At 40.2% G+C, this 27,242-nt stretch overlaps 1 protein-coding gene across 1 annotated transcript; it reads right to left on the bottom strand.

Annotated features, from left to right (window-relative positions):
• Positions 1-25,475, bottom strand: LOC122920510 (transmembrane protein 272-like). The gene is made up of 5 exons (XM_044270077.1): positions 25,408-25,475; positions 25,238-25,267; positions 16,575-16,634; positions 9,010-9,186; positions 1-204 (listed from the first exon to the last, which is right to left on the bottom strand). The coding sequence occupies exons 2-5, from the start codon at positions 25,257-25,259 to the stop codon at positions 32-34; spliced, it is 432 nt and encodes a 143-aa protein (XP_044126012.1). The 5' UTR covers positions 25,260-25,267; positions 25,408-25,475; the 3' UTR covers positions 1-31.
• Between the last annotated feature and the right edge of the window lie 1,767 nt (positions 25,476-27,242).

Below are 27,242 nucleotides of genomic sequence, written 5' to 3'. Positions count from 1 at the left end.
AAGAAATATCGAAAACATCTATAAAAGCTACTCACCTCTCATAGAAAAATGACCTTACTGAACAACCAAAGCATGGAACGATTAAGCTTAGGCCAATGACAACATATTGAAATATCAAGAATCCAAAAGCAAAGAAGTAAAGATTTTGGTCACATTGGCTCGAATCTATATTTTTACTGTACAGACTAAACACCCAAACACTTCCTAAAATGGAGATAAAAAATAGCTGTTAAAAATAAGCTCCATATAAATATCACCACTTTTCTTTTCACTAATACATTTTATTAAGCAAATACAGCGAAACCTGAAGCTCTTGAGTCCCATTGCAAAATTCGGTAACTCCCCCATATACAATGTGTCATGTACTTCACAATACTAGCCTTTTCTTATTTGGCATGGGGCAACTGCTACGTCCTATAGCTATAGCCTTGCATAAAGCACCAGTGGTAAATAAAAGAAGGCTTCATAACTATTAATAAATGGACATCAAACTAGGGACTTTTCTTCTACTAAGTATATATGCATAGCAGGCTGCTTATTTATATAGTAATCAATAATGACCGTTTGAAAGGTCAACAAAGTTTATCTAGGTCAAGCATATAAAAGAAGTTTACAGCTTACATCACTTGACCTAATAAGGCCATGTTCACATGGCTGAAATACATGTTGGGTGAGCCAATGTGCCCTGTAAACACAGTCTCTTCATTCTGCTGACTGGCTGCATCCAATAGAACCCCTTTAAAATAGTTAATTAAGGGGCCCCATCATTTTGATATTCACAGATCCCTAAAGTGAAGTGGAACCTAGCAAAACAAATCAACAGTTGGGCATCAAGGGGCCCGTATACCATTCTTGCACCAGGGCCTTCTGCAATCCATGTATGCCTTGCTTCATTATTTATGGAAATAACAAAAGTCAAATAACACAATTCTGAAGCATCATATAAATCATAAAATTATATATTAACAACTGCAGACAAAAAGGACATGTCAATGAATGAAATGTGTAACTCATAAATAAATAAAATAGCATGATGTTAAAATTAACGCTTTAAAGGTTAAGTACACCTTCGGAGGCAATTTTTTGGGCTAAAAGTCATTTTTTCAATTGGCCTTTATAAAAAAAAATGTTGCTGTTCTGTCACAAAGGGTTAACCGTTTTCCTATCTGTGTGACTGGTACTTTAACTTTCACTTTGTGCCATAAACCTCATCTCTAAACTACTGAGAGGTCATGAACACTTATTTAAGCAACATTGTTATTAGTAAGATAAGAACTGAGCTATAATGAGTGTTGTAATGCCAGATATCAAAGATAAGGAGTCCATCAGCTCCTGGTCTGATGGAAAAGACAGAACATTCAAAGGGTGCTACTAGAGCATGTCAGCTCTGTACAGAAAACAGGGCGCCATCTTTTTTAATAAAGACCAACTTAGGCTACTCTCACATCTGTGCTTTTCCTTTCCAGTGTTGAGATCCGTCATAGGATCTCAATACTGGAGAAAAATGATTCCGTTTTGTCCCCCTTCATTGTCAATGGGGACAAAACTGAACAAAATGCACCAAAATGCATTCCATTCTGTTTGGTTGCATTCCAATGAAACACAATGTAAGTCAATGGTGCTGGATTCGTTTTCTCGGACACAAAAAAAAGGGATCCAGCATGGCTATTTTAGAGATAATACAACCGGATCCATTCATAATGGATGCAACTGGTTGTATTATCCTAATGGAAGTGTTCTTGCTGATCCATGACGGATCCAGCAAAAATGCAGATGTGAAAGTAGCCTTAAAAATGTATTTTTAGTTCAAAATGAGTACAATGCAATAATAAAAAATTGCTCCCAAAGGTTTACATAGCCTTTAAGTTTATAAATAACAATATCCCAATCTCATCCCTAATCCTATATAAAAAAAAGCGCAGTGTGAGTGCGCTGTGGCCATGTGTGTGTCACCAGTTTTGCTCTGGGAATGCGCTGCAGGGCAACCAATCAGGACACATGGCTCCACACTGGCACTGATGTTGGTCCTTAGGGACCGCTGTATGGAGGGACTAACCATCAGGTCGCTGCTCTGCTGGGGCAGCGGACGATGCTTGAAGGGTAAACTGAGGAAGCTCCCTCCCCCATCGGGCCGCTGCGCTTGCCCCACTGTCCTTATGAAAACCATCACCAGACGCTTTTCGGAATATACATATTCCTTCCTCAGTGGTATAACATTTTTAATACTGAGGAACACTGAGGAAGGAATATCTATATTCTGAAACGCGTCTGGTGGCGGTTTGCATAAGAACAGTATGGACGGAGATCTGCAAGCTAACAACACAAGGATAAAACCTTTGGCTAATAGTTGGCATCTCGACAAGTCTAGGGCGGATGCGCTTGAAGAAGCTCAACGAGAAACAGCAGAGCCGAAAGCTGCCAAAGCTCAATGAAGAGCTACACTGTGAAACACCGTGCTGAAAGACTGATGGAAAGACAAGTCTAAACCGACTGAACACGGTCGTGAGTAATCTAAGTGTGCTATCTACAAGTGTGAATTTTAAAATTAACACCATAACAATATAGCATATGTATATGCGAACGACTACAATGTATGCAAATATGGACTAGCCGAGTAGTGTATCAACATCTTAACCAGTAGCGAACATTGTGATCGAAATAAGCATACGGATACTTTGTAACAAATATGTTTTAAGCACGATCCTCACTGATATACTAATCATCAGTTAGCGGTTCAGTTGCTGCCAGCACACTGATAGAGTGCAATAGACTGTGGTCAAGCCAAACATTTTGTTAACATACTGATCCGTGGATGTAAGGAAAATAAACTTAACGATCTGCTTGTAATCCAACAGCCATTAAGATCACCATGGGACACCATTCAATCACATGTCCCAATTAGTATATGCATAACCGTTTTTTTAACCAGAAAATTTTGTGTGTGCTTTCTAGAGTTAATCAAAGCTGCAGTCCTAAGATCAGGGAGTAGGTGCGTTCTCCCTATACTTATCAAAAGCATACATTTCTAAAATTTGGGTCCGCGCTGGGTGTTCCCAAGTAGAGGCTAGTTCACAAATAGTCACTTCTCCAGAGGCAGTTTTCCTTAATCTCTGGCTTCAGCCACCTTGGTCTCTGAACCGACTGGCAGCAGAAACACTTGTTATCCCTTCAAATGGAAAAAGGACATAGTGCAGACCCGCAAGTAAAATAATTCTCGATATTTTATTGTGCTTACAAAGTCTTATCTTTCAACATGGCACATAAAAAGGTAATAGTCCTGCCTGACCTGGATTTCACTCCTGCTTCATCTGGGGCATGTGGAAGCAGGAGCGAAACCTGGGTCGGGCAGGACTATTGCCTTTTTATGTGCCATGTTGAAAGATAAGAGTTTGTAAGTACAATAAAGTATCGAGAATTCTTTTACTTGAGGGTCTGCACTATATCCTTTTTCCATTTGAAGGGATAACAAGTGTTTCTGCTGCGGGTTGGTTCAGAGGTCAAGGAGGCTGAAGCCAGAGATTAAGGGTACTTTAACACTAGCGTTAGTGTGATCCGGCAGGCAGTTCAATCATCGGAGCTGCCTGCCGGATCCGCCGATCAGTGTGACAACTGACAGCATTTGTAGACGGATCCAGGTGCAGATCCGTCTACAAATTAATTGCAAGAACGGATCCGTCTCTCCACTTGTCATGCGGATGGACGGATCCGTCTTGCAGTCTTTTTCACAGTTTTCACGGTCTGCGCATGCGCAGACCGAAAGGACAGATCCGTCCTTCAGTTTTTTTGCAATGCCGGATCTGGCACTAATGCAAGTCAATGGGAATTAATACCGGATCCGGCATTCCAGCGACTGATTAGGCATTTTGGACTGACATAATACCGCAGCATGCTGCAGTATTATGTCCGGCCAAAATGCCTAACAGTGACTGAACGGAAGGCATACTGATGCAAACTGAACGGATTTCTATCTTTTCAGAATGCATTGGGATATGCCTGATCAGTTCTTTTCCGGCATAGAGCCCTTTTGATGGAACTCTATGCCGAAAAAGAATAACGCTAGTGTGAAAGTACCCTAAGGAAAATTGCCTCTGGAGAAGTGACCGTTTGTGAACTAGCCCCTACTTAGGAACACCCAGCGCGAACCCAAATTTTATAAATTTATGTATTGATAACCGTTTTTCTGTGTATTTTTAACTATTTGATAATTTTAATGCGAGACCTCTGCATTTGAGGGACCAAGATCATCAAATTAATGTATTAATTGTAGTAGAAGGTTTATGCACTGTATGAATTATTGATAAAGTGAAAGCTGTATGCTAATCAGTGATAGCCAGCTATTTTATTTTTAGAGATATATTTTTTTTTTATATATGTATGAACTATTGATTAAATAAAAAAGCATGCAAACTGCTGAGAGCTAGACTGAAGCTTCAGTCTCAGATTTGACCCACCAGCTTACATAAATATTGGGCTAAGAGACTTCTGTAGTGAATGATAGAAAAAGTTATTTGTGTTAAAGATAAATCTTAGGATCACTTTCAGTTACCCCATACTTTCATGCTCCCTTGACAACTTCCTTTAAATGGATACTCTGGATGCTACAAGTTATCCCTTATCCACAGGACCCCCACAAATCATGAGAACATGGACCCCACACTCCTTGGAGCCCCCCAAAATGAACAGCGCGGCTGGTCGGGCATTCAATCTGCCACTCAATTCATATGTAAGGGAGTAAATAGCCAAGCGATGTACTCTGCTGTCTCCTTTACAGATGAATAAAGCATAAGTGTGCATGTTGGACCTGCCGCTCCGTTCATTTTGGTAGGCTCTGTGGGGTATTGGGTCCCTATTCTCGTGATCGTGGGGGTCCTATCAGGGTCCTGTGGGACTCCCACAGATCTAATGCTTATTAGTGATGAGCGTCAGGAGCAATATTCGAATTTGTGATATTTTGCGAATAATTTGTACAATATTCGTCATATATTCGAGAATTCGCTATTTTTTTGATTGCAAAAATCGGCAATGTAATATTCGTGTAATGCGTGTGCAATACAGGTGTGGGGCACTTTTGCTGCATTTTCCAAGCTACTAGAAGTTTCCTGAGACTGGAGAAAATGGTTGGCACGGCAGAACATTAAAAATGGCTTTATATGCCGATAGAGTGCTCCAATATATCCGCGATTCGCTAATCAGCACTAATGCGAATTTTTTTTTCTCGCAATACGTGAAACTTCACATTTTAGCAGGTCTGAACTTAAAAAAAAAACTGTAGAAAATGGCTGCTGGGGAGGTTCTTATATAGTTAGGGGGTAGGCAACTTTCCTATTGGTTGCTCGGGATGTTGCTAGGCTCAGACAAAGATATTGCAGCCTTCTTATTGGCCCACAAGCAAGAAGCAGGGAGGGATCATGGGTTCAGATGAAAAAAAATCTAGAATATTCGAAAATACAAATATATATCACTATATTCTAAATATTCATGAATTCTCAAAGTGCCGATATTCACGATTAATATTCACGATTCGAATATTCGCACCCAGCGCTAATGGTTATCCCCTATCCTGTGGATGGGGGATAACTTGTCACAACTGGAATACTATAAGTCTATGATTTTTAATTATATTATTTTGTGATTTGTCCGGACAAATTTCAAGTTCAGTATCATGCTCTAAGAACTGAACAAAGGACAAAGACGAGGCAAAGAAACACAGTAGGCCTGAAAGTGGTATAGTCCTATCTTTTAAAGTGATATAATATTCTAGCTATATGCTATTGCTTTACAAACAGTGAGGGTCCTACCTCTGAGACCTCAAGTGAATGGAGGCGACTGGACACAGCTGAGTGGTCAGGAGCACCATTGTGCAGGGATACTCAACCAGCACTGCAGCCCTTAATTCTCAGGATCAGTGTGGGTCACTGAAGGTATGATGCTATCGATCATAAAGTGATAGCATCACAATATCACTTTAAAAGGTAGAAAAACAGTTTTAAGTCATACTTTTGTTTTTTGCTGCCATTTTAGCTATATTTTGTGCAGTTATATTGAGGAGCAACTCTGCTTAAAGGGGTTCTCCAGGTTCAGAGTTGAACCCGGACATGCCCATAGTTTCACCCCGGCAGCCCCCCTGAGCCTAGCATCGGAGCATCTCATGCTCCGATGCGCTCCAGTGCCCTGCGCTAGATCGCGCAGGGCACGGGCTCTTTTGTTTTCAATAACACACTGCCGGGCGGTAACTTCCGCCCAGCGGTGTGTTCGGTGACGTCACCGGCTCTGAGGGGTGGGCTTTAGCTCTGCCCTAGCCGTTTTACTGGCTAGGGCAGAGCCAAATCCCGCCCATCAGTGCCGGTGACGTCACCGGGGTTCCTTTCAGCCCCATGGAGAGCCCCGGTACGTCACCGGAACTCTGAAAAATGCCTTTGCCCTGCGCGATTTAGCGCAGGGCAAAGGAGGGCATCGGAGCATTAACTGCTCCGATGCTCATGTCAGGGGGGCTGCCTGGGTGAAAATGGAGGGATGTCCGGGTTCAGCTCTGAACCTGGACAACCCCTTTAATTTAAAGGTTAAAGGGGTTGTGCAGTGCTATGATATTGATGTCTCCCAGCACCCCCACTAATCAGCTGTTTAAAGGTGTAGCAGCACTTGTGCGAGAGAAGCTTCCGCTTCAAAATTACCTGCGGAGGCAGCGCAATGTTATTACAACCGCTCCATCCCATTCCTTTAGGAAAAAGAGTTTTATAATTACTGTATATCATAAAGCTATACAATTGTCTATATCTTTATTAATATCCCTTCTTTACTCATGTAATTGTGCAAATTAAAAAACAGTTTGGGTTGAACAATCCAGAATGCCTTTTCTTTATGATTGGTTTCAGTAGTGGAATTTAGTGATTTTGGAGGAGAATGTATCATTAGAAGAGAATAATCACCGCAGCCCTCTCTGTCTTCAGTCATATATGGTTTATTCACCAACCGTGCTCCTCAGTAAGAGAATGTGTCATTAGTTCATAAGCGGATGCAAAAAAAAAAAAAAAAGCTAATTTTGTCACAAACGCTGTTTTGTGCAACAAAATTTCAACTTTTTACAGTTTTATGTCACCCTTTTTGAAAAATTTGTGGAGAAGTAGGCATGGTTAGCTATGTTAGTGTCATGCAAACTCTCTTCAGTAGGGGGGGCCACGTAGAAAAACTGGATAAACCCATCTAGACCAAAGTGTTAAAGTTTTAAAGCTATGCTAAATCAAATATAACCATGTGTGACATTTGATAAATTTGGCTCAAAGTAATCCAGTGGAGACTGGCTTCAAAAATGATAAATGATAAATTGCCCACATTATCTTCTGCAAAGCTAAAGCAGTAAGCATATATATTTAAAGGGTTTCTACCACCACATTTTGACCTAATTAGCTGTCAGACACTAGCGATCTGCTAGTGTCTGCTGTACCTAACCATGCTATTGTAATCCCTTTCTCTGCAGTGGTTACCCTAAAAAAAGAATTTTTATTGCTATGCAAATGAGCCTCTAGGTGCTATGGGGGCGTCTTTTCAGTACCTAGAGGCTCCGTCTACTCACCATGTCTGCCGCCCAGCTCGTCCCTCCAAGCAGTGGAGATGCGCAGGCGCAGTGGAGATGCCGGCGCAGTGAGCAGTCTGACAGTCACTGTTCCTGCGCCGAATACAGACGCATACGGCGCAGGTGCGATAATTTGGTAGACGGAGCCTCTACGTGCTGAAAAGATGCCCCCATAGCACCTAGAGGCTCATTGGCATAGCAATAAAAGTTCGGTTTTTTTTAGGGTAACCGCTGCAGAGAAAGGGATTACAATAGCATGGTTAGGTACAGCAGATCGCTAGTGTCTGACAGCTAATTAGGTCAAAATGTGGTGGTAGAAACCCTGTAAGTTTCTGTAAGGCCAAGTTTACACGCGAGGGTGCTGTAATTTTTTTAAAGGAAAATTTGGAACTAGATGTAAACTCTGGATCTGATGAGGTCAAACTCAGCCTAAAACCTTAATCTGGCAGTAGACATTAGATAAATATTGACCACCTCAGCTTTATCAGTATTAGTTGCTCATGTAATGGGCACGATGGAAGCCCTACAGTCCCATGGGATCTGCCATCAGGGTTAAGAAACATTTGGCACAGTGGCATAACTAGAACTGACTGGACCCCACAGCAAATTTTTGAACTGCCCCTACCCTCTCCCCTCCTCTTGTACAACCCTCACTCCTGAGGCTAATGAAGATAGCTCTCTCAGATCAGGCCAGGAAGCCACTTTGTCTGTATATACTGTCTAGGAGTGAGCGAATAGAGCTTCAGAGCCAAGATCCGAAGTCAATTCCGTTTATAAACTTCGTTTTAATGCTGTACGGAGACCTGTCTCCTTACAGCATTAAAATGGATATGCTTCGGTAAAGGCATAATTTGTTGAGTCCAAATTTGCGAGAGCCTTTGGTGAATAACATTGAGCTTCTATTCTATGACTTTAAAAACAGGAATCTGAAGTTGGCTTTGGGACCGAGGTACCAGCCGCTACCGAAACCGACTTTGGATTCCTGTTTTAGAAAGGTTTTTAAAGTCATAGAATTGAAGCCTGATTTTATTGACAAAGTCTCATGCGACTTTGAAATGTAACAAATTTTGCCTCGCTGAGGCACATACATTTTAATATGAAGTTTATGAATTAATCAACTTCAGATCTTGGATCTGAACCTCAATTCGCTCACCCCTAATACTGTCACATGCAATCGTATAATACTGTTCACTGACAATAAAATCTCAGTCCTACTCTTAGGCAGGCCCCTTCTGAGTTCAGGTCCCATAGCAGCCACTTCCCCTACTTCCACTAAGACTACCCCAATTGGTCATGTTAAACATCAACATGCCAAATGATTAGTTTTCCCAGAGATATGCATTGCCAATAGTATCTTCCTGTTGAAATAAACATGCATGCTTGGAGTCAGAAGACAATATGCTTCCATATTTTCTGTTTGAGTTATCATAAGTACCTACCTGTTATGAACCAAGCAAAGCTAAACATGCCAATCAAAGCTTCTAGAACTATGCTGCATGTCTCCAGGACACGTCTGAGAAACAACAATATAATAAACACCAAGTGTGTGACTCCGGCAACCAACAGAAAGATAGGTATGGATGGCTGGATTGGACATTCATCTTTATATATCGCTCCTGGAAATAAGAGAACAAGTTATCTGTCATTTGATCATGAGATGGCCATTTGAGACAAGCAAAATTCTGTGCCAAATACAGCAATTACAATATAAAGTGCATTTTATCCATAGCATGTGTTTAGGTTTTATGGAAATCCTATTCACTTGAGTGGACGAGCTTCCAACATGGAAAATTTCCCCAATGAAAATCTGTAACATGGGAATGTTGAGGGGCACCATTTCACTTCTCCTCCACAAGCAGCAGAAAGGCCATTGGGGAAATACATTTTGAATAGCTTCAGAATTAATAACATTATTTACATAAGCATTAATTAGCATGTATGGATAATATTATAAATCTGCTTAATATAATTAGCCCTAATTTAAATTTTGGTCCAAGCATCTGCCAAGGTTCCATTACACAAGCTCTATTTATAGATGTAGCAGACGTTAAAGTAATTCCAGGCGCCTTAACATACAAGCTTATCGTGATGACTTAGTTTAACAATGTGCATAGCTTCTAAAGCTTAAAGTTACACTGTCGGGATGACGCCTTAACCTACTGATATTGGTGCTTTCTACATCTGTGCCTACCGTGAGAGGTCTACAGATATGTCAGTTAGACCTGTGGACATATGGTGGTTATATATAGAGATGAGCGAATCGAAGCTGACGAAGTGGAATTCAATCCGAATTTCAGGAAAAATTTTATTCGCACCGAATGCGAATTTCCTCAAGGTGTAGGGAAAGAATAGGGAGGAATCATTCCATAGCCTTTATGTTGAACAGAGATGTTAAAGCCTGGGTAATAGGAACAATCTGATTACACCTTGCTGGGGATCCAAATTGCCATTATACAGCTCTGTAATTCCAGCAAACCTTTCTTATTAGGGTGCAAGTGCTGTTTGATACAGGCATTAACAGGGTTTATTACAAAGAAATATTTATATCTTTTATTTGCCCTTGTGCGGTGCATTTACAAAGAAATATTTATATCTTTTATTTGCCCTTGTGCGGTGCATTTAATAATAAATCTAAAAAGTCAATGATATATACACTGCTTACCCAGATAGATGTGTAGGTAAAGGTGGACAGAACCAGCATCCACACCAAATAAATCACGTCCTCACACACAGATGAATTTGGCTCCAGTTGCTTTCAATCCTCAAACACGTCGCCCCTTAATCATCTATATGATAGTGTATATTGTATCAGAGGACAGTGAAGAGATAGACCCTATCCGTACTGATTAAAGGGTGCTAAAGAAACCTACTCACAGGTGCTCAGATAAAAAGAAAAATGTTGTTCCGACGCGTTACATTTATTTATATAGCCCAAAACTCATCAGGGGACATAGGGCTAATGTAACCTAGAGTAGGAAGCAAAGAAAGAAACAGAAATAAGCATATGTGTGTGTTTAAAATAAGAGGTAATCTAGCCACCCATTATCACCATTCAGGGCAGCCGTTAAACCTCTCACTCACGTCTATATGGGAGAGTCCAATCCTAGAATAGTCGTCCTGAGGGGGTGTAAGGTATGTTCACCCATAAAAGATGTGGGTGTTATAGCATAGGTTGAGAAGCCACTGTAGATGTGGCGTGAGTGAGAGGTTTAACGGCTGCCCTGAATGGTGATAATGGGTGGCTAGATTACCTCTTATTTAAACACACACATATGCTTATTTCAGTTTTTTTCTGAAACGCGTAGGAACAACATTTTTCTTTTTATCTGAGCACCTGTGAGTAGGTTTCGTTAGCACCCTTTAATCAGTACGGATAGGGGTCTATCTCTTCACTGTCCTCTGATACACTATACACTATCATATACATGATTAAGGGGCGACGTGTTTGAGGATTGAAAACAACTGGAGCCGAATTCATCTGTGTGTGAGGACGTGATTTATTTGGTGTGGATGCTGGTTCTGTCCACACATCTATCTCGGTAAGCGGTGTATATATTACAGTATACCTATCCAAATACAGGTGTCCGACATGGAATTTGTGATGCTTATTGCCTAATCAGTGTGGCTTCATGGTTACAATTTGTTAAAGTTATATTTTACTACTGACAAAAACTCACTGAAAAAAGTGGCCTAAACGGGTGAAAATGCTTCAAACCCAGACACTGTAGCGTGTCTATAACCGGGGGAGCAATTCCTCTGCATGCGGTCCGCAGACAATGGCAATCCCCAGCAAAAAATGCGTACAATGGAGGATGCTGGGGCGGACCGCATGCACCACAAGAACATCTTACACAAAATGATACATTGTGCAGATGAAAAAATATACATACAAAAATCACTGCAAAAAATGCACCAAAATGATACGCAACTGACAATACTAGCTATTCCTCCAGCCGATGTTAAAAGCTGAGAACTTTGCCAATATCTTCCAGTCAGGAACATATCGATACCCCTCATGCACCAACGTCACGGTGTCTCAGCATGTGATGTGGTAGGACCCCATGCGTGCTGAGACACCGTGACATGGTGCATGAGGGGCTCCGATATGTTCCTGACTGGAAGATAGTTCTCAGCTTTTAACATCGGCTGGAGGAATTAGCTAGTATTGTCAGTTGTGTTTCATTTTGGTGCATTTTTTTCAGTATATTTTACTACTGCCCTTTTAGATTTTGGTTTTTGTATCTGGTGGTAGCCTTGTAGGACTATATTTCTGACCTATGAGCAGTAACAGATCCTGTGGTGGCTGTATTGATTCTTTTTTTAAAAGTAAAATATATTTGCCGCTCAGCTGTGCAGTTATCTGTTTTAAAGCCCTTTTTTCTGTGTATTAGTGGAAAAAGAAAAATATCTTTGCCGCTCAGCGGTACAGTTATCGGTTTTAAAGCCCTTTTTTGCGTGTATTAGTGGAAAAAGAAAAAATATCTTTGCCGCTCAGTGGTGCAGTGTTATATATCTGAAGCCCAGTTTGCCATTTATTAGTGGCAAAATAAAAATATATTCACCGTCTAGCTTTTCACATATCTGTTCAAAAGCCTGTTGTGTAAAAGTAGAAAAAAATTAGGGCCTAACTGACGTTCTGCGGTGCAGTGATTTATTCGGAAGCCCAGTTTGCCATGTATTAGTGGCGAAATAAAAATCTATTCGCCATCCAGCGTTGCATATATCTGTTGAAAAGCCTTTTGTGTAAAAGTGGGAAAAAATTTGGGTCTAATTGCCGCTCAGCGGTGCAGTGATATATTCGGAAGCCCAGTTTGCCGTGTATTAGTGGCGAAAAAAAAATATTCGCCGTCCAGCGTTGTACTTCTCTGTTAAAAAGCCTGTTGTGTAAAAGTAGAACAAAATTTGGGGCCTAACAGACGTTCTGTGGTGCAGTGATATACAGTATTGTGAAGCCCAGTTTGCCTTGTACTAGTGGCGAAATAAAAATATACTCACCATCCAGTGTTGCATATATCTGTTAAAAAGCCTGTTGTGTAAAAGTAGAATTTTTTGGGGGTCTAATTGAAGTGATACTTATATTCTGAAGCCCTATTTGCAGTATATTACTGGCAAAATAAAAATATATTCGCCGTCCAGCATTGCATATATCTGTTAAAAAGTTTATTGTGTAAAAGTGGGAAACAATTAAGGCCTAATTGCAGCTCAGCGGTGCAGGGATATATTCGGAAGCCCAGTTTGCTGTGTATTAGTGGCGAAATAACAAAAATATTTGCCGTCCAGCGTTGTACTTCTCTGTTGAAAAGGCCTGTTGTGTAAAAGTAGAACAAAATTTGGGCCTAATTAATGTTCTGCGGTGCAGTGATATATTGTGAAGCCCAGTTTGCTGTGGATTAGTGGAGAAATAAAAATATATTCGCCGTCCAGCGTTGCATATATCTGTTGAAAAGCCTGTTGTGTAAAAGTAGAAAAAAATTTGGGCCTAATTGATGTTCTGCAGTGCAGTAATATATCCAGAAGCCCAGTTTGCCATGTATTAGTGGCGAAATAAAAATATATATTTGCCTTCCAGTGTTGTACTTTTCTGTTGAAAAGCCTTTTGTGTAAAAGTAGGAAAAAATTAGGGCCTAATTGCCGCTCAGCAGTGCAGTGATATATGGATATATGTGGAAGAAAAAAATGATATTTGCCGTTCATCGTTGCATTTATCTGTTGATAAGCCTTGTGTAGTGTAAAAGTTGAAAAAAATAAAGGCCTATTTGCCGTTCAGCGGTGCAGGTATATGTGGTAAAGGCCTTTTTTGCAGTGACATTTTTTTCTGTGAAGCGGGCTTTTTTGGGGAAATTTCATGGGTGTCTGTACACCTCCTTTTTCTGTATGGACTAAATTAAGTAGTGGTGAAATGTTATATGAAAGGGGCTTTATTTCGGCAAATTTATGGGTGATTGTACACCTCCTTTTGCGTTACCTGCCGAATTACGTAGTGGTGAAATTTTTAATATGAAACAGGCTTTTTTTGGGAAAATTCATGGGTGACTGTACAGCTCCTTTTGATGTATGGACCGAATTATGTAGTGTAGAAATTTGTTATATGAAACTGACTTTTTTTTTGTCAAATTCATGGGTGACTGTACACCTCCTTTTGCTGTATGGACCGAATTGCATAGTGGTGAAATTCTTAATGTGACACTGGCTTTTTTTCGGAAAATGTATGGGTGATTGTACACCTCCTTTTGCGGTATGGGCCGAATTACATAGTGGTTAAACTTGTTATTTGAAACGGGCTTTTTTTCGTCACATTTATGGGTGATTGTACACCTCCTTTTGGGGTATGGACCAAATTACTTAGTGGTGAAATTTTTTATGTGACAGACTTGATGAAGTTCGCGACACTTCAGGGATTCAAGCAATCTTGAAGCTTTGTCTTCTGATTGTCTGTAGCTACTAGAGGCCTGTTCATGCCAGGCAGGTTCCCCCAGAAGTATCTGGCTCGATGAGCAGCAGATACTGCATCAATCTTGACAGGATTCGTCTCCAGGTGGAGAGAAATTGTTTCTTGGAATGCTTTCTTCATCGCAACCACGTCATCGAATTAACAGAAGACGGGCCGATTCTCTCCTGTCTTAGGCAACACTTAATTTTTTTAATTAAATATTTAATATTAAATTGAACCAAAACTTGATAAAAATTATAAGAAAGTAAACCTAAATTTGCCAATATATTATCCCAATCTTCGAGGGAAATTCCCGAACAATAAATTTGCCAAGCCTTTTGTGCCGGAGAACGTGTATTATTAAATCTTTTTTAAGCAACTCTTTTTTAAAGTTGGGAAATTTTAACCTTCTGTTCTGTCCCATATTCCCTATAAATGAATAGACGAAGCAGCCGCTCTGTGGCTTCCTCATGCTGCTGCCACCTCCGCAATCTCTTGTCGACGTGCCACTCTGTGGTCTCCTGATGCTGCCGCCACCTCCACACTATGTCACCTTGCCAGTCTGTGGTCTCCTGATGCTGCCACCACCTCCACTCTGTCATTGTGCCACTCTGTGGCCTCCTGATGTGGCTGCCACCTCCACACTGTCATTGTGCCACTCTGTGACCTCCTTATGATGCTGCTGCCACCTCCACACTCTGGCATTGTGCCACCCTGTGGCCTTCTCCTGATGCTGCTGCTACTGCCACCTCTAGACTGTCTTTGTGCCACTTTGTGGCCTCCTCATGCTGCTTCCACTTCACCACTATGTCATAGGACCACTCTGTGGACTTCTCATGCTGTTCCCACCCTCCCCACTTCATGACTGGGCCATTATTTAGCCTTTTTGGCTTGACTGACGTCATCATTTATTTGACCCTTTTAATGATCTGTCAGAAGGAAGGAAAAATGAGACACATAACAGATCCTCTGTGTAGCAGCTGTAAGGCCTGTATAGTCCCATCAGAATTGGCTTGTGATTTGGTAGCCAAAAGCAGGAGTGGTTACAAAATATAGAAGACATGCAAATATTCAGTTCACATATCCTATCTGTTTTGGATCCACTCCTGTTTTTTTGGCATTAGTAATACTGATGGATTACTGACCAAATGCTGACCGAGTGAAGGCAAATGCTCAACAGACAGGATCCGTTTTTGGGGTGGTTATTGTTCTGACGGATCAGAGGAAGGGCAAATTAATCAGTGACGTCAACACAAACTTACTGCTGACACCCTCTCCACTCTGTCAGGGGGGCTCTACTTTTATAAGCGTTTAATAGAACAGGTTATGTTTACATCTATGTGGAGTCAGCTGACGATGGTGTAAAAGGAGTGCGCTTCTTCTTGACACTAACATGGACCTGTAAGGCTGAGTTCATACTTGAGTTATTTGGTCCGTTTTGGCCCTGTGACTGCCCAAATAATTGAAGTGTGCAGTGATTCTAAGAGCGACGCCTGTCATCTGCATGTCATACTGACTGACAGTATTATTTCACTACCAAAGCAGACTTCCTATGCGTGTTACTACAAGGCACAGTGTTCTACACCACTATAAAGGCTCTCACCAGCCAGGAAATAGCTGTTTCTTAACGTAATTCACTGCAAAAATATTCAGATCGAAACGAATCTTTCCCTAAAAGTTCAGCGAACAGGCGAATCAAATTTTAAAAAAATTCGCTCATCTCTAGTTATATACATTAGATAAAAGTCTAACCTTCCTTTAAAAACAAACAGGATATCAATAGTAAGGTATCTAGTGAAAACAGATTCACCCTCATTTGTGGTGTATCTGATACTACATCAGTAAACCTTAATGCCTCATTGAAGATTTTAACATTCTGTCCTCATGGTAGCTTTGGTTCCTGAGCCCTTAAGATCAGGTTTATTTTCTGATCCTGGCATTGGTTCAACCTCTGGTCCTCTGGTTTCTGTTATAATATGGTGATGATTCCTGGTTATGTCTCCTGGCTTTGTTCTAGCTCATTCCTTGCCTCTGGCGTGTCTTCTAGCTCTGATTTGGTTACCTTAATTTTTACTTTGTTCAAATCTGAAAATTCTAGTTTTGACTTATATGCCTCCTAGTAACAATTCTGGCTAATTACATCATCAATCCTTTAGTCACTGCACCCATGCCACTAACTGGGACCTAGTATTTCCAAATCAAGGGAAATAATACCCTGCTTTACAGGTTAAAAGTAAAGACTATGGGTGCTTTAGATACTGCTCCTTAATTAAGCCTACACCAATTCTATATCTGTGCCAAAGGGTCCGCTAGGGTTTACAAGAGTAGGCCCCACCCACCAATGGTAATCAATGACCATGCAAGTTTTCTGCAAATTCGTGTCACCAGTTTGCTGCAGGTGAGCCTGGCTTGGCAAGCCACACTGTTCTACCCTTACATATTGACAGTGTGAATACACTCCTAGAAACAAGTGTGTATATGTGTGCAATGCATGCATATGTATGTATTTTTGTGCGAGTATGTATACTTGAAGAAAAGATTAGAACATCTAATGACATTTTCAATATTACTTACCCATTACAATCATAGCTATGCCTAATCCGAACCAAGCAATAAAAGTAATTACTTGCAAACCTAGAATTTAAACAGATTGGAATATTTACTTTATGTATAACCCTATACAGCACACAATGATTCTAAAAATGAAAATATGAGTGTACTCCTGAATCCTTATGTGCAGTAACTGTGCAACCACTGTTTCTTCGAAAGAGTCAGGGCTTTAAACCTGTACCATTGTAAAACTGTGGTGCATGAGTAAAGACCTTGCCCCCACAATCTAGCAGGAACAGGCTGGGCGCCCGACTGTCAGAGACAACTGGTGACACAGAAGAAGGAAAATCCTTTATAACTGCTTCTGACTTCTCTTTTCCAGTAATCATAGACACTTAATAGAGGAAGTGCATGATTGCTATAAGTCTTCATGCATAGCAGAACTGCAGGATTTATATGTAATATAGGCCTATTTCAGACATCAGTGTTTTGGTCAGTGTTTGATCAGTGATTCCCATAAGTGATTGTATGCGGTTAAAAATCCTGAAGCTGCAAATCTTTCCATGAGGGCTTAGGCACAGGAATGGCAGATCTGCAATCCCAGCCGAGTGCATGCAGCCAATTTGTTTCACACTCCTCTGGAAATGCAAATCAGACAAGAATGAGACATGTTCTTTATTTTTGGGGGGGCTTCTTTTGCAGCCCAATTGAAATGAATGAGTACACATCCAAAAAAGGCAGATTGGATGCGGACATAAACTATGGCCATGTGGATAAGCCCTTAGAAGTAGAAATGAGCAAATCAATTTGTACACATTGATTTGTTCAAAATAATGAGTTCTCCTGCCAGGGCCTGCCCCCACTAATGACAAAGCCCCCCTGCTGCTTGATTGACATCTCCTGACATCTTACTCAGCCCTGAACATCTCACACCTGCATCGCTTCTCTGAGTAGCGGCACAGATGCAGAGGCTACTACCTTGTAGTGGAGCGGCACACGCACAGTCGCTGCTCTATCAGCAGTAGAGCTTCTGGCCCTAGAGATGTCTAGCCTTATCAATAAAGTGGCTGGAGAGCTTCTTCAGCAGCAGGAACAGCCCTTCACAGGTAAAGGACTCATTATGAAGAACTAATTGATTTGTAGGGATCGATTTGCTCATTACTAATTATAAATTATCCTAGGGTAGCCTCCACTCCTGAATTGCTGATGTGAAAGAAGTCTAAGAATTTATTTTGATGTAACGCCTATTTCTCACAGTCAGTGTTTTGTCAACATTTGATCAGCGATTTCCATCAGTGATTGTGAGCTAATAGATCAGTTATGCCACGGATCCACGCCTGATTTTAGCTCACTGGTGGAAAACATTGATCAAACACTGACAAGTGAATAAGACCTAATTTGAAAACGTAATGGCTATGTACACCTTTGGTGGCATTTTTTGTACTCATTGTACTCATTTTGAGCTAAAAAAAAAAATCTCAATTGGTCTTTAATCATATTGAATCCTTTTTGTGTATATAACTGAGATGCTGTAGTAGCACCCTTTGGATTGTCTGTCTTTTCTGTCAGACCAGGAGCAGATGGACTCCTTATCTCTGCTCTCTGACCTTATAAACACTCATTATAGATCAGTTTTTATGTTACTGATAAGATGTGGTTCAAATAAGTGTTTATGATCTCTCATTAGTTTAGAGGTAAGGTTTATTAGATGACAGGCACAAAGTGAAAGTGTAAGTATCAGTCACACAGCTAAAATAACAGTTAATCCTTGGTGACAGAACGGCTCAATATTTTTACTAAAGGGCAATTAAAAAAAGTAATTTTTAGCCAAAATGAGTAAAATACATAGGTGTACATAGCCTTTAACCCTTTCCTGACAAGGCGATTTTCAGTGTTTGTGTTTTGGTAATTCTTCTCTCCCTGTCTTCCCAGAGCCATAACTGTTTTATTTTTCCGTTCACATAGGTGTATGAGGGCTTGTTTTTTGCAAGACAAATTGTACTTTCTAACCATATAACATTTCATAGGATGTAGTGAGAAGTAGGAAAAAAATTCCAAATGGGGTGAAAAAAATGCAATTCTGCCACTGTTTTATGTGTTTTTTAATGGCGTTCCCTATGCAGTAAAACTGACTTGTGCTTTTCATTCTCCGGGTCAGTACGAATCCAGCGATAATACATATTCATAGTTTTTCTTGCGTTTTGATACTGATAAAAAATAAAAAACGATAACTTTTTTTGTTGTTATGTGTACGGAGCTGAGTGAGGACTCATTTTTTGCAGGGTAATCTGTATGTTTTATTGATATTCTGGGTGTGTACAACTTTTTGGTCACTTTTTATAAAAAAATTTGTGGGAGGAGAAGCGACCAAAAAAACTGCATTTCGCCTTTTTCCGTATCGGATTTATATTTTTATATTTTGATAGTACAAGCAATTTGTTTTGATATTGATGTGTATTGATATGTATTACTTTTTATTTTTATCTTTTTAATTTTAGGAAAGAGCTGATTTGAAGGGGTTAGGATCTCTTTTGCAGTAAAATATATTAAAATATATATTTTTTCTTATTATAAGGGTTGGCCAACATAGGTGTAAAAAATAAATAAAGTGCCCCAGACAATAACTAAAGCCAAGAGATATTTGTATCATGGCAGATATACTACATATCATATATCACTATGTATATATCATTTTTCTAATGTGTTCAGAATAGCCTGCTCCCATTGATAAGGCTGTGTGGGTGGAGCAGCTGCAAAGTGAAAGTAAAAATCTCAGCATGAATCACAACAAGCATCTTCAGAGGAGCAGACGTATAACATCTCTGGACAACTGTGATATCCTAGTAACAACAGCACCATAGGTATAATTTTATCAGTGCTTTAGGCCTTATGCACATGACCACAGCCTGTCAATGCCAGCATTGTGTCCCACGAACAGGGGGTCCGCAATATACGGGCACTAGCCATGTACTCACCATATCATGGATGTGGACCCATTCACTTGAATGGGTCCGCAATCTAGAAGATACGGTGCAGTGCGGAATGAAGCACAGATTGGAAGCACTCCGTAGAGCTTCCGTGGGTTTTCTGTCCATGCCTGTACTACTAGGACTGTCGGATGTGGATTGCGGACCCCATTCAAGTGAATCGGTTCACGTCAGCAGACAGCAGAGACGCGGTCGGTGCCTATGCATTGCAGATCACAATGTATACACACACACACATATATATATATATATATATATATATACACACACTTAAATACATATATACACACATATATATATATATATAAATTCATAAATATATATATATATATATATATATACATACAGATACAAATATATATATATATATATATATATATATATATAATATATAAAGCTGAGTATATGTATGTGTGTGTATATATATATGTCCGCTAAAGGAATCCACACTTACAATCACGAAATTTGGCACACAGGTGAATCAGGTGTCCGGAAAGGTTTTAGACCGGGTCTCAGCTCTCTAGCATGTACTGTTCCTGAAATATTCCCCAAAAAAAGCATTAGCCAATAGAAGCTTGGTCACATGACCCTTATCAGCCAATAGAAGCTCGCAGGCCCTTAGTCTCCACATGCACAGAGTTTTACACCAGGTTTCCATAACAACCCAGCCATTTTTCTTCACTGCTGTAGGTCAGCTTTAAAGGAAATCTGTCACCAGGAAAATCGCTACTGGCTCATTTGCATACCAAGTAAACTAGATTTTCAGAAGATAGAAAACATCTATTGCTGAAACAAAGGCACATCTAGAAATAAGGTACTAAGTGCTATTAGGCTATGGCTTTACTTCAATAGCGATTATCCTGGTGAAAGATTTCCTTTAAAGGGGTAGGGTGCCATGGATGACACTGTTAAGGGAGCAGAGTGCTGTAGAGGTCACAGATCAGGGGGCAGGTAGGGTAATTCAGGCCACCCTCAAAAGACGGACTTAAAAACCCCACCCCCAGGTCCCGTTAAGCCACGCTCCGGACCTGGTTAGGCCACGCCCTCTCCCACTCTGCAGCCGAAGGGGATTGAAAAACAAGGTAAAAATAAACAAATAAACTTCTGTCAGCTGCATTTGACTTTCTCCCTGTAGCTCACGCTCAGACATCACAGTGCTGCTGTCTGAGAGTGAGCTGTTCCAAAGGACATCCCTGTGTCCGTCCAGGCCCTGCGCTGGATGGAGGATAGAGAGTCTGAAAGCCAGACTGTTCTGCCTAAAACCGGACCTCTGGCCACCCTAGGGGCAGGCTACTGTGGAGGTCACAATTAAGGGGACTGTCCACTATGGAAGTTAGTGTTAAAGGGAAGATTGCTGTAGAGGCCACTGTTAAGGGGGCAGGGTGTTGTGGAAATCACTGTTAAGGAGATGGGTTACTGTGGAGGTCACTAATAAAAGGGCGGCAGCTGTGGAGGTCATATTTAAAAGGGCGGGTCACTGTGGAGGTCATTGTTAAGGGGACAGGATGCTGTGGAGGTCACTGTTAAAGGAGCAGGTGCTGTGGAGGTGTCTGTTAAGGGGGCAGGGAATGATGTAGGTCACAGTTAAGAGAATGGTCCGCTATGGAGGTCAGTATTAAGGGGTGGGGTGCTGTAGAGGTCACTGTTAAGGGGGCAGGGTGTTGTGCAGGTCACAATTTAAGGGAACAGAGCTCTGTGGTAATCACTGTTAAGGGGGCGAGTTATTGTGTAAATCACTGTTAAGGAGACTGGGTACTGTGGAAGTCACTAATAAAGGGGTGGCCACTGTGGAGGTCACTGTTAAAGGGGAGGGTGCTGTGGATGTTACTGTTAAAGGGACAGGCCTCTGTTGAGGTCAATGTTAAAGGAGCGGGCACTGGAGAAGTCACTGTTAAGGGAGCGGGGTACTGTGGCAGTCACTATTAAAGGGGAAGTCGCTGTGGAGATCACTGTTAAGGGGGGGAACCCTGTGGAGGTCACTGTTAAGGGGGTAAGGTGCTGTGGAACTCACTGTTAAAGAGACCCATATTAAGGAGGTGGGGCACTGTGGGGAGGTCAGTGTTAAGGAGTGGGGGGCTGTGGAGGTCACTGTTAAGGGAGCAGGGTGCTATATAGAGGTCATGTTAAGGGGGTATACTGTCGATACCTTTTAAAAACACACACAAACATTTAATTAAATAGATGAAATATACCTGTGCAAAGCTGGGTCTTTCTGCTAGTGTATATATATATATATATATATATATATATATATATACAGTTGCAAGAAAACGTATGTGAACCCTTTTGAATGATATGGATTTCTGCACAAATTGGTCATAAAATGTGATCTGATCTTCATCTAAGTCACAACAATAGACAATCACAGTCTGATTAAACTAATAACACACAAAGAATTAAATGTTACCATGTTTTTATTGAACACACCATGTAAACATTCACAGTGCAGGTGGGAAAAGTATGTGGACCCCTAGACTAATGACATCTTCAAGAGCTAATTGGAGTGAGGTGCCAGCCAACTGGAGTCCAATCAATGAGATGAGGTTGGAGGTGTTGGTTACAGCTGCCCTGCCCTATAAAAAACACACACCAATTCTGGGTTTGCTTTTCACAAGAAGCATTGCCTGATGTGAATGATGCCTCGCACAAAAGAGCTCTCAGAAGACCTACGATTAAGAATTGTTGACTTGCATAAAGCTGGAAAATGTTATAAAAGAATCTCCAAAAGCCTTGCTGTTCATCAGTCCACGGTAAGACAAATTGTCTATAAATGGAGAAAGTTCAGCACTGCTGCTACTCTCCCTAGGAGTGGCCATCCTGTAAAGATGACTGCAGGAGCACGGCACAGACTGCTCAATGAGGTGAAGAAGAATCCTAGAGTGTCAGCTAAAGACTTACAAAAAAGTGTCTGGCATATGCTAACATCCCTGTTAGCGAATCTACGATACGAAAAACACTAAACAAGAATGGATTTCATGGGAGGATACCACAGAGTAAGCCACTGCTGTCCAAAAAAAACATTGCTGCACGTATTCAGTTTGCACAAGAACATTTGGATGTTCCACAGCAGTACTGGCAAAATATTCTGTGGACAGATGAAACCAAAGTTGAGTTGTTTGGAAGAAACACACAACACTATGTGTGCAGAAAAGGAGGCACAGCACACCAACATCAAAACCTCATCCCAACTATGAAGTACGGTGGTGGGGGCATCATGGTTTGGGGCTGCTTTGCTGTGTCAGGGCCTGGACAGATTTCTATCATCGAAGGAAAAATGAATTCCCAAGTTTATCAAGACATTTTGCAGGAGAACTTAAGGCCATCTGTCCACCAGCTGAAGCTCAAGAGAAGATGGGTATTGCAACAGGACAATGACCCAAAGCATAGAAGTAAATCAACAACAGAATGGCTTAAACAGAAGAAAATACGCCTTCTGGAGTGGCCCAGTCAGAGTCCTGACCTCAACCCGATTGAGATGCTGTGGCATGACCTCAAGAAAGCGATTCAAACCAGACATCCCAAGAATATTGCTGAACTGAAACAGTTCTGTAAAGAGGAATGGTCAAGAATTACTCCTGACCATTGTGTACGTCTGCAACTACAGGAAACGTTTGGTTGAAGTTATTACTGCCAAAGGAGGTTCAACCAGTTATTAAATCCAAAGGTTCACATATTTTTTCCACCTGCACTGTGAATGTTCACATGGTGTGTTCAATAAAAACATGGTAACATTTAATTCTTTGTGTGTTATTAGTTTAAGCAGATGTGATTGTCTATTGTTGTGACTTAGATGAAGATCAGATCACATTTTATGACCAATTTGTGCAGAAATCCATATAATTCCAAAGGGTTCACATACTTCTTCTTGCAACTGTATATATACATATATATATATATATATATATATATATATATACACACCACAGTTCCATGTAACTATACAGAAAACGTACTGTACCTGGTAGGGTGGCCAGATGCCCTGCTTTCTGGGTTGTCTGCAGGGGGCCTGGCCTATGGAGTCGGCGCGTGGCTTAACGGGTCCGCAGCATGGTGTTAGCGCAGGTGGGTGTGGGGGGTTTGGGAGATGGACCGAGTAGCCACCCCAGTATAGGGGCTCTGACTAAAGAGACTGAACAAGCAGCTGATTCCTGTCAGAGTTGGAGCAGGGAGCCAGCCACTGACAAGAGCAGACTGCACATGCTCTTACAGATTAAGAAAAACAGCGCTGGTGCAGCTACATTGCTGGCATGGATGTGCTTGCTTTCAAGCTCCTTCATAATGAACTCAGCTGCAAGGTAAAGCAGGGCTCAGGGGGTGTGGCTTACAATAGAAAAGAAAGCAGGCAGATGTGTTTAATGAAGTATATTAGGGACTTCATTTTTCCCTGCCTGCCACACAGTAGTGGAAAATAGATAGTGTCCAACCCCTTTATGTATACTGCTTTTAATAGTTAACTTCATCCATCTTGCTGTTATGCTGCAGTCAATAGGGGCTGCTGCATCTAAGTGGTCTAGAGAGATGGAGCTCCCTCTGTCTCCCATAAGCAATTTCTTCACTTGGCAGACTGGGGCCTCATGAAGGTCCTATGCCTGCAGCACATCTGTATCAGGCTGTACCTCTCTGGCACCGCACTGACAGTATAATACACTGTGCTACATAAGCAGTACAGTGTATTATAGAAGTGATCAAAAGATTGCCTGTCAAAGTTCCCTTGTGGGACATTTAGTGATTGGTTAAAAAAAATTAACAAGTTTTTGTAAATGAAGTGACATATTTAGTATTGCCTCATCTGTAAACACCTGCACTACACAACTATTATCTAATTTATCTCGTATGATGAATGCAGTAAAACTGTAAAAAAAAAACTATGCCGGAATTGCTGTTTTATTGCTTATTCACCATAAAAAAAAATATAAAAACAAAATAAAAAGAGATGAAAAAGTGTTATGTACACCAAAATGTTACCAATGCAAAGTACAAATCGTTATGGGTCTTGGGATGAAAACATATTTAAAAAAAAGGTTTTTTATAGTGCAAAAGTTGCAAAACAGAAAAAAATATATGTATTTGGTATCACTGTAATTGTACTGACCCAGAGTGCAAATTGTTCATGTTATTTGTGATGAAAGAGCTAATAAAAATTAATCAGCAAGTGATACGTACCCTAAAATGGTTCCATTAAGAACTACAACGTGTTTTGCAAAAACAAGCCCTCATATGGCGGTATCGATAGGAAAAAAGTTATCGCTTTTATAATGCAGCGATGAAAAAAAATGCTTGGTCACTAAGGACCAAAGCAGGCTGGTCACTGGGGTTAATAATGGATTGATGCTGTTTTATACTGTACCGGTATGTCCCTTTATTATATTTATTTTGTATTGTGTAACATAAAAACTCATTAAAATAAGGTGAAAGAATCCCCAGTTCCATGCCAAGCAGAGAGCATGATACATGATAAACAATATTGTAGGGATCCAAATGACATTATTTAATGCCATTGGCCAGGAGATGGCGAGCACACAGTATAATTTATCAAGTCGGGAATCACTTAAACTCCACATAATTTTGGATTCTCTGCTATCTAAATAGTTGCTATTGGAAAAATAAAGCATGACTTGGATAATATCCCCTCAATCCAATCACATATTTACATCTAATTACAGGGCATATTTAGAAAGTATCAAATGAATGCACACTTACATAGAGAACAGGATGATTCCATTTTCCAGTCTGCAAAAAACATTTTACATGATAGGTAGATAGATAAATAGACAGTGAATACTTTCAAAATAATCCATTTACTTAATATAAAACCATTCTAATGCTTAATTATATCTTTTGTGTTCTATAGTGCAAGAAAGCATACATACCTCTCAATACCCAATGCGACTTACAAGATCACTATTTCAACTTACGATAAAATAAACTTTTGTTAAATGGGAAGTAAAACTAGAGAAACCACAAAGAACAGGATGTTTAACCCCTTCCTGACAGTCATTTTTCATTGTCCTGACAGAGCTTATTTTAGCAAATCTCACGTGTCACTTTATGTTGTAATACCTTTGTAATGCTTTACTTATCCAACCAATTCTAAGATTGTTTTCTCATGAAACATTGTACTTCACGATAGTGGTAAATTTCAGTTGATATGTTTTACCTTTATTTATAAATAGAATAAAAAAAAATATTTCTCTGATTTTAAATATAGTGATATATTTACTTTATGTTGGCATCATTTTTAGCCCAATTGGAAAATTATGGAATAATGATTGAGAATTTGTTTGGAGCCATAGGAATAAGAAGTATTAGGAAAAGACAGTCATCTGTTGAAAATAAAGAAGAAAAAAATAGTTATATTTGGACTGACAATCACTTTGATTTAGTGGGATCAAATAGACATATATGATTAATTATTTTAAGTGGGTATTAGCAATTTATTTTTCACTGGTTTAAACATTAATCAAGTTATCACAGGTTTTTAATAGGCACATAATATATTATATATATGAATTGAATTGGTTATGAATTAATTATATATTTATGTATTTATTAATGCACTTGGCACTTTTATTCTTGTATGTAAATAGGGTAATCATGTTTAGTTGATTAATATGGTAGCATAGATTATTAATATTTATCTGCACTTGGCACTTTACTGTATGGCATTTTCAGGGTGGTCATGATTATTTGGCACTATGATTTGCGCTTTATTAACGTTTGTTCAACTTTATTTATTATAGGGGTTCAGGTAGTAATTCACTGCTATTATAATGCCCATGGTAGAAAATATAGTACCCATATGTCTACATTAATACCCTCTACTTCTAGTATATTGGATGATATCTTCGCCAGTGCGCATGACGATCTCGCGGCTGGGGGCGCTTCCTTTGTTCTCCATGGAGACGATGCGCTGGTGACAATCAGTGTCATTTGACGCTTGATTGCCCTCTCCGGCGTGGGCCTTGGAGGAAAGAGCGATAGTACGTCTTTCCTGGCTGGGGAGATCTCTTCATGCGCCACTAAACAGGGATTTAAATTAATGAGTCACATGTCCTTTATCTCCACAGATGATTGGTTAAGGCCCGTTTTAAATAATAGGCAGATCCCCATTTAGACCACTCCTCCTGACGAAGCATAGAACGCGAAACGCGTGTTGAGAATTCCTTGCCTCCAGCACTGCACCACTTTGGTATGTTAATTTGGCACCTTTTCAGTAGTCGTTCTACCCCTGTCTTCCCCTCATGGAAATTAGCTATTTTATGTTTGGATGTCAGGCATAGTTATTGAACACTATTTGCACTAAGATGAGGATTTACACGGTTACCTCATTTTGAATATTTCCTTGATACACATGTTTTTTAGTTGCCTTGGTATCTTTTGGACGATATACATTACAGGGGTATTTAAGGCGTTGATAGATCATTGCTTAATATTTTGCACATAATTATGAAGCGGTACATAGTGGCATGAGTTTGTTGTATTTCCCACCATTGAGTAATTAATTGTATGTTTTAATCATTGTATATTAATAAAAATGTATTTACTATACAGGAACGTTTTTTACTCTCATCTATTTGAAGTGATATTGTTATCCTAAAGTGTTCCGGTGAGGTTTAGATAAGACTATTTTAGGATCTATTTTGGTGATAATCATTTTTAGAAGAAGCTTTGCAAATTTTATTTTCTTTGTTTGTTTAAGTTTTGC

This window comes from Bufo gargarizans, chromosome 10 (assembly GCF_014858855.1).
Source record: "Bufo gargarizans isolate SCDJY-AF-19 chromosome 10, ASM1485885v1, whole genome shotgun sequence".
Classification (NCBI taxonomy): domain Eukaryota; kingdom Metazoa; phylum Chordata; class Amphibia; order Anura; family Bufonidae; genus Bufo; species Bufo gargarizans.
This window is presented reverse-complemented; position numbering and strand designations above follow the sequence as displayed.

Bases quoted from the DNA above. Each gene is read 5' to 3' on its own strand.
- LOC122920510 (XM_044270077.1), bottom strand. From the start codon at position 25,259: ATGGAATCATCCTGTTCTCTAT. The intron at 9,187-16,574 runs GTAAGTAATATT...TCTTATTTCCAG, and splicing joins CATAGCTATGATTGTAATGG to GAGCGATATATAAAGATGAA. The intron at 205-9,009 runs GTAGGTACTTAT...TCTCCATTTTAG, and splicing joins CTTTGCTTGGTTCATAACAG to GAAGTGTTTGGGTGTTTAGT.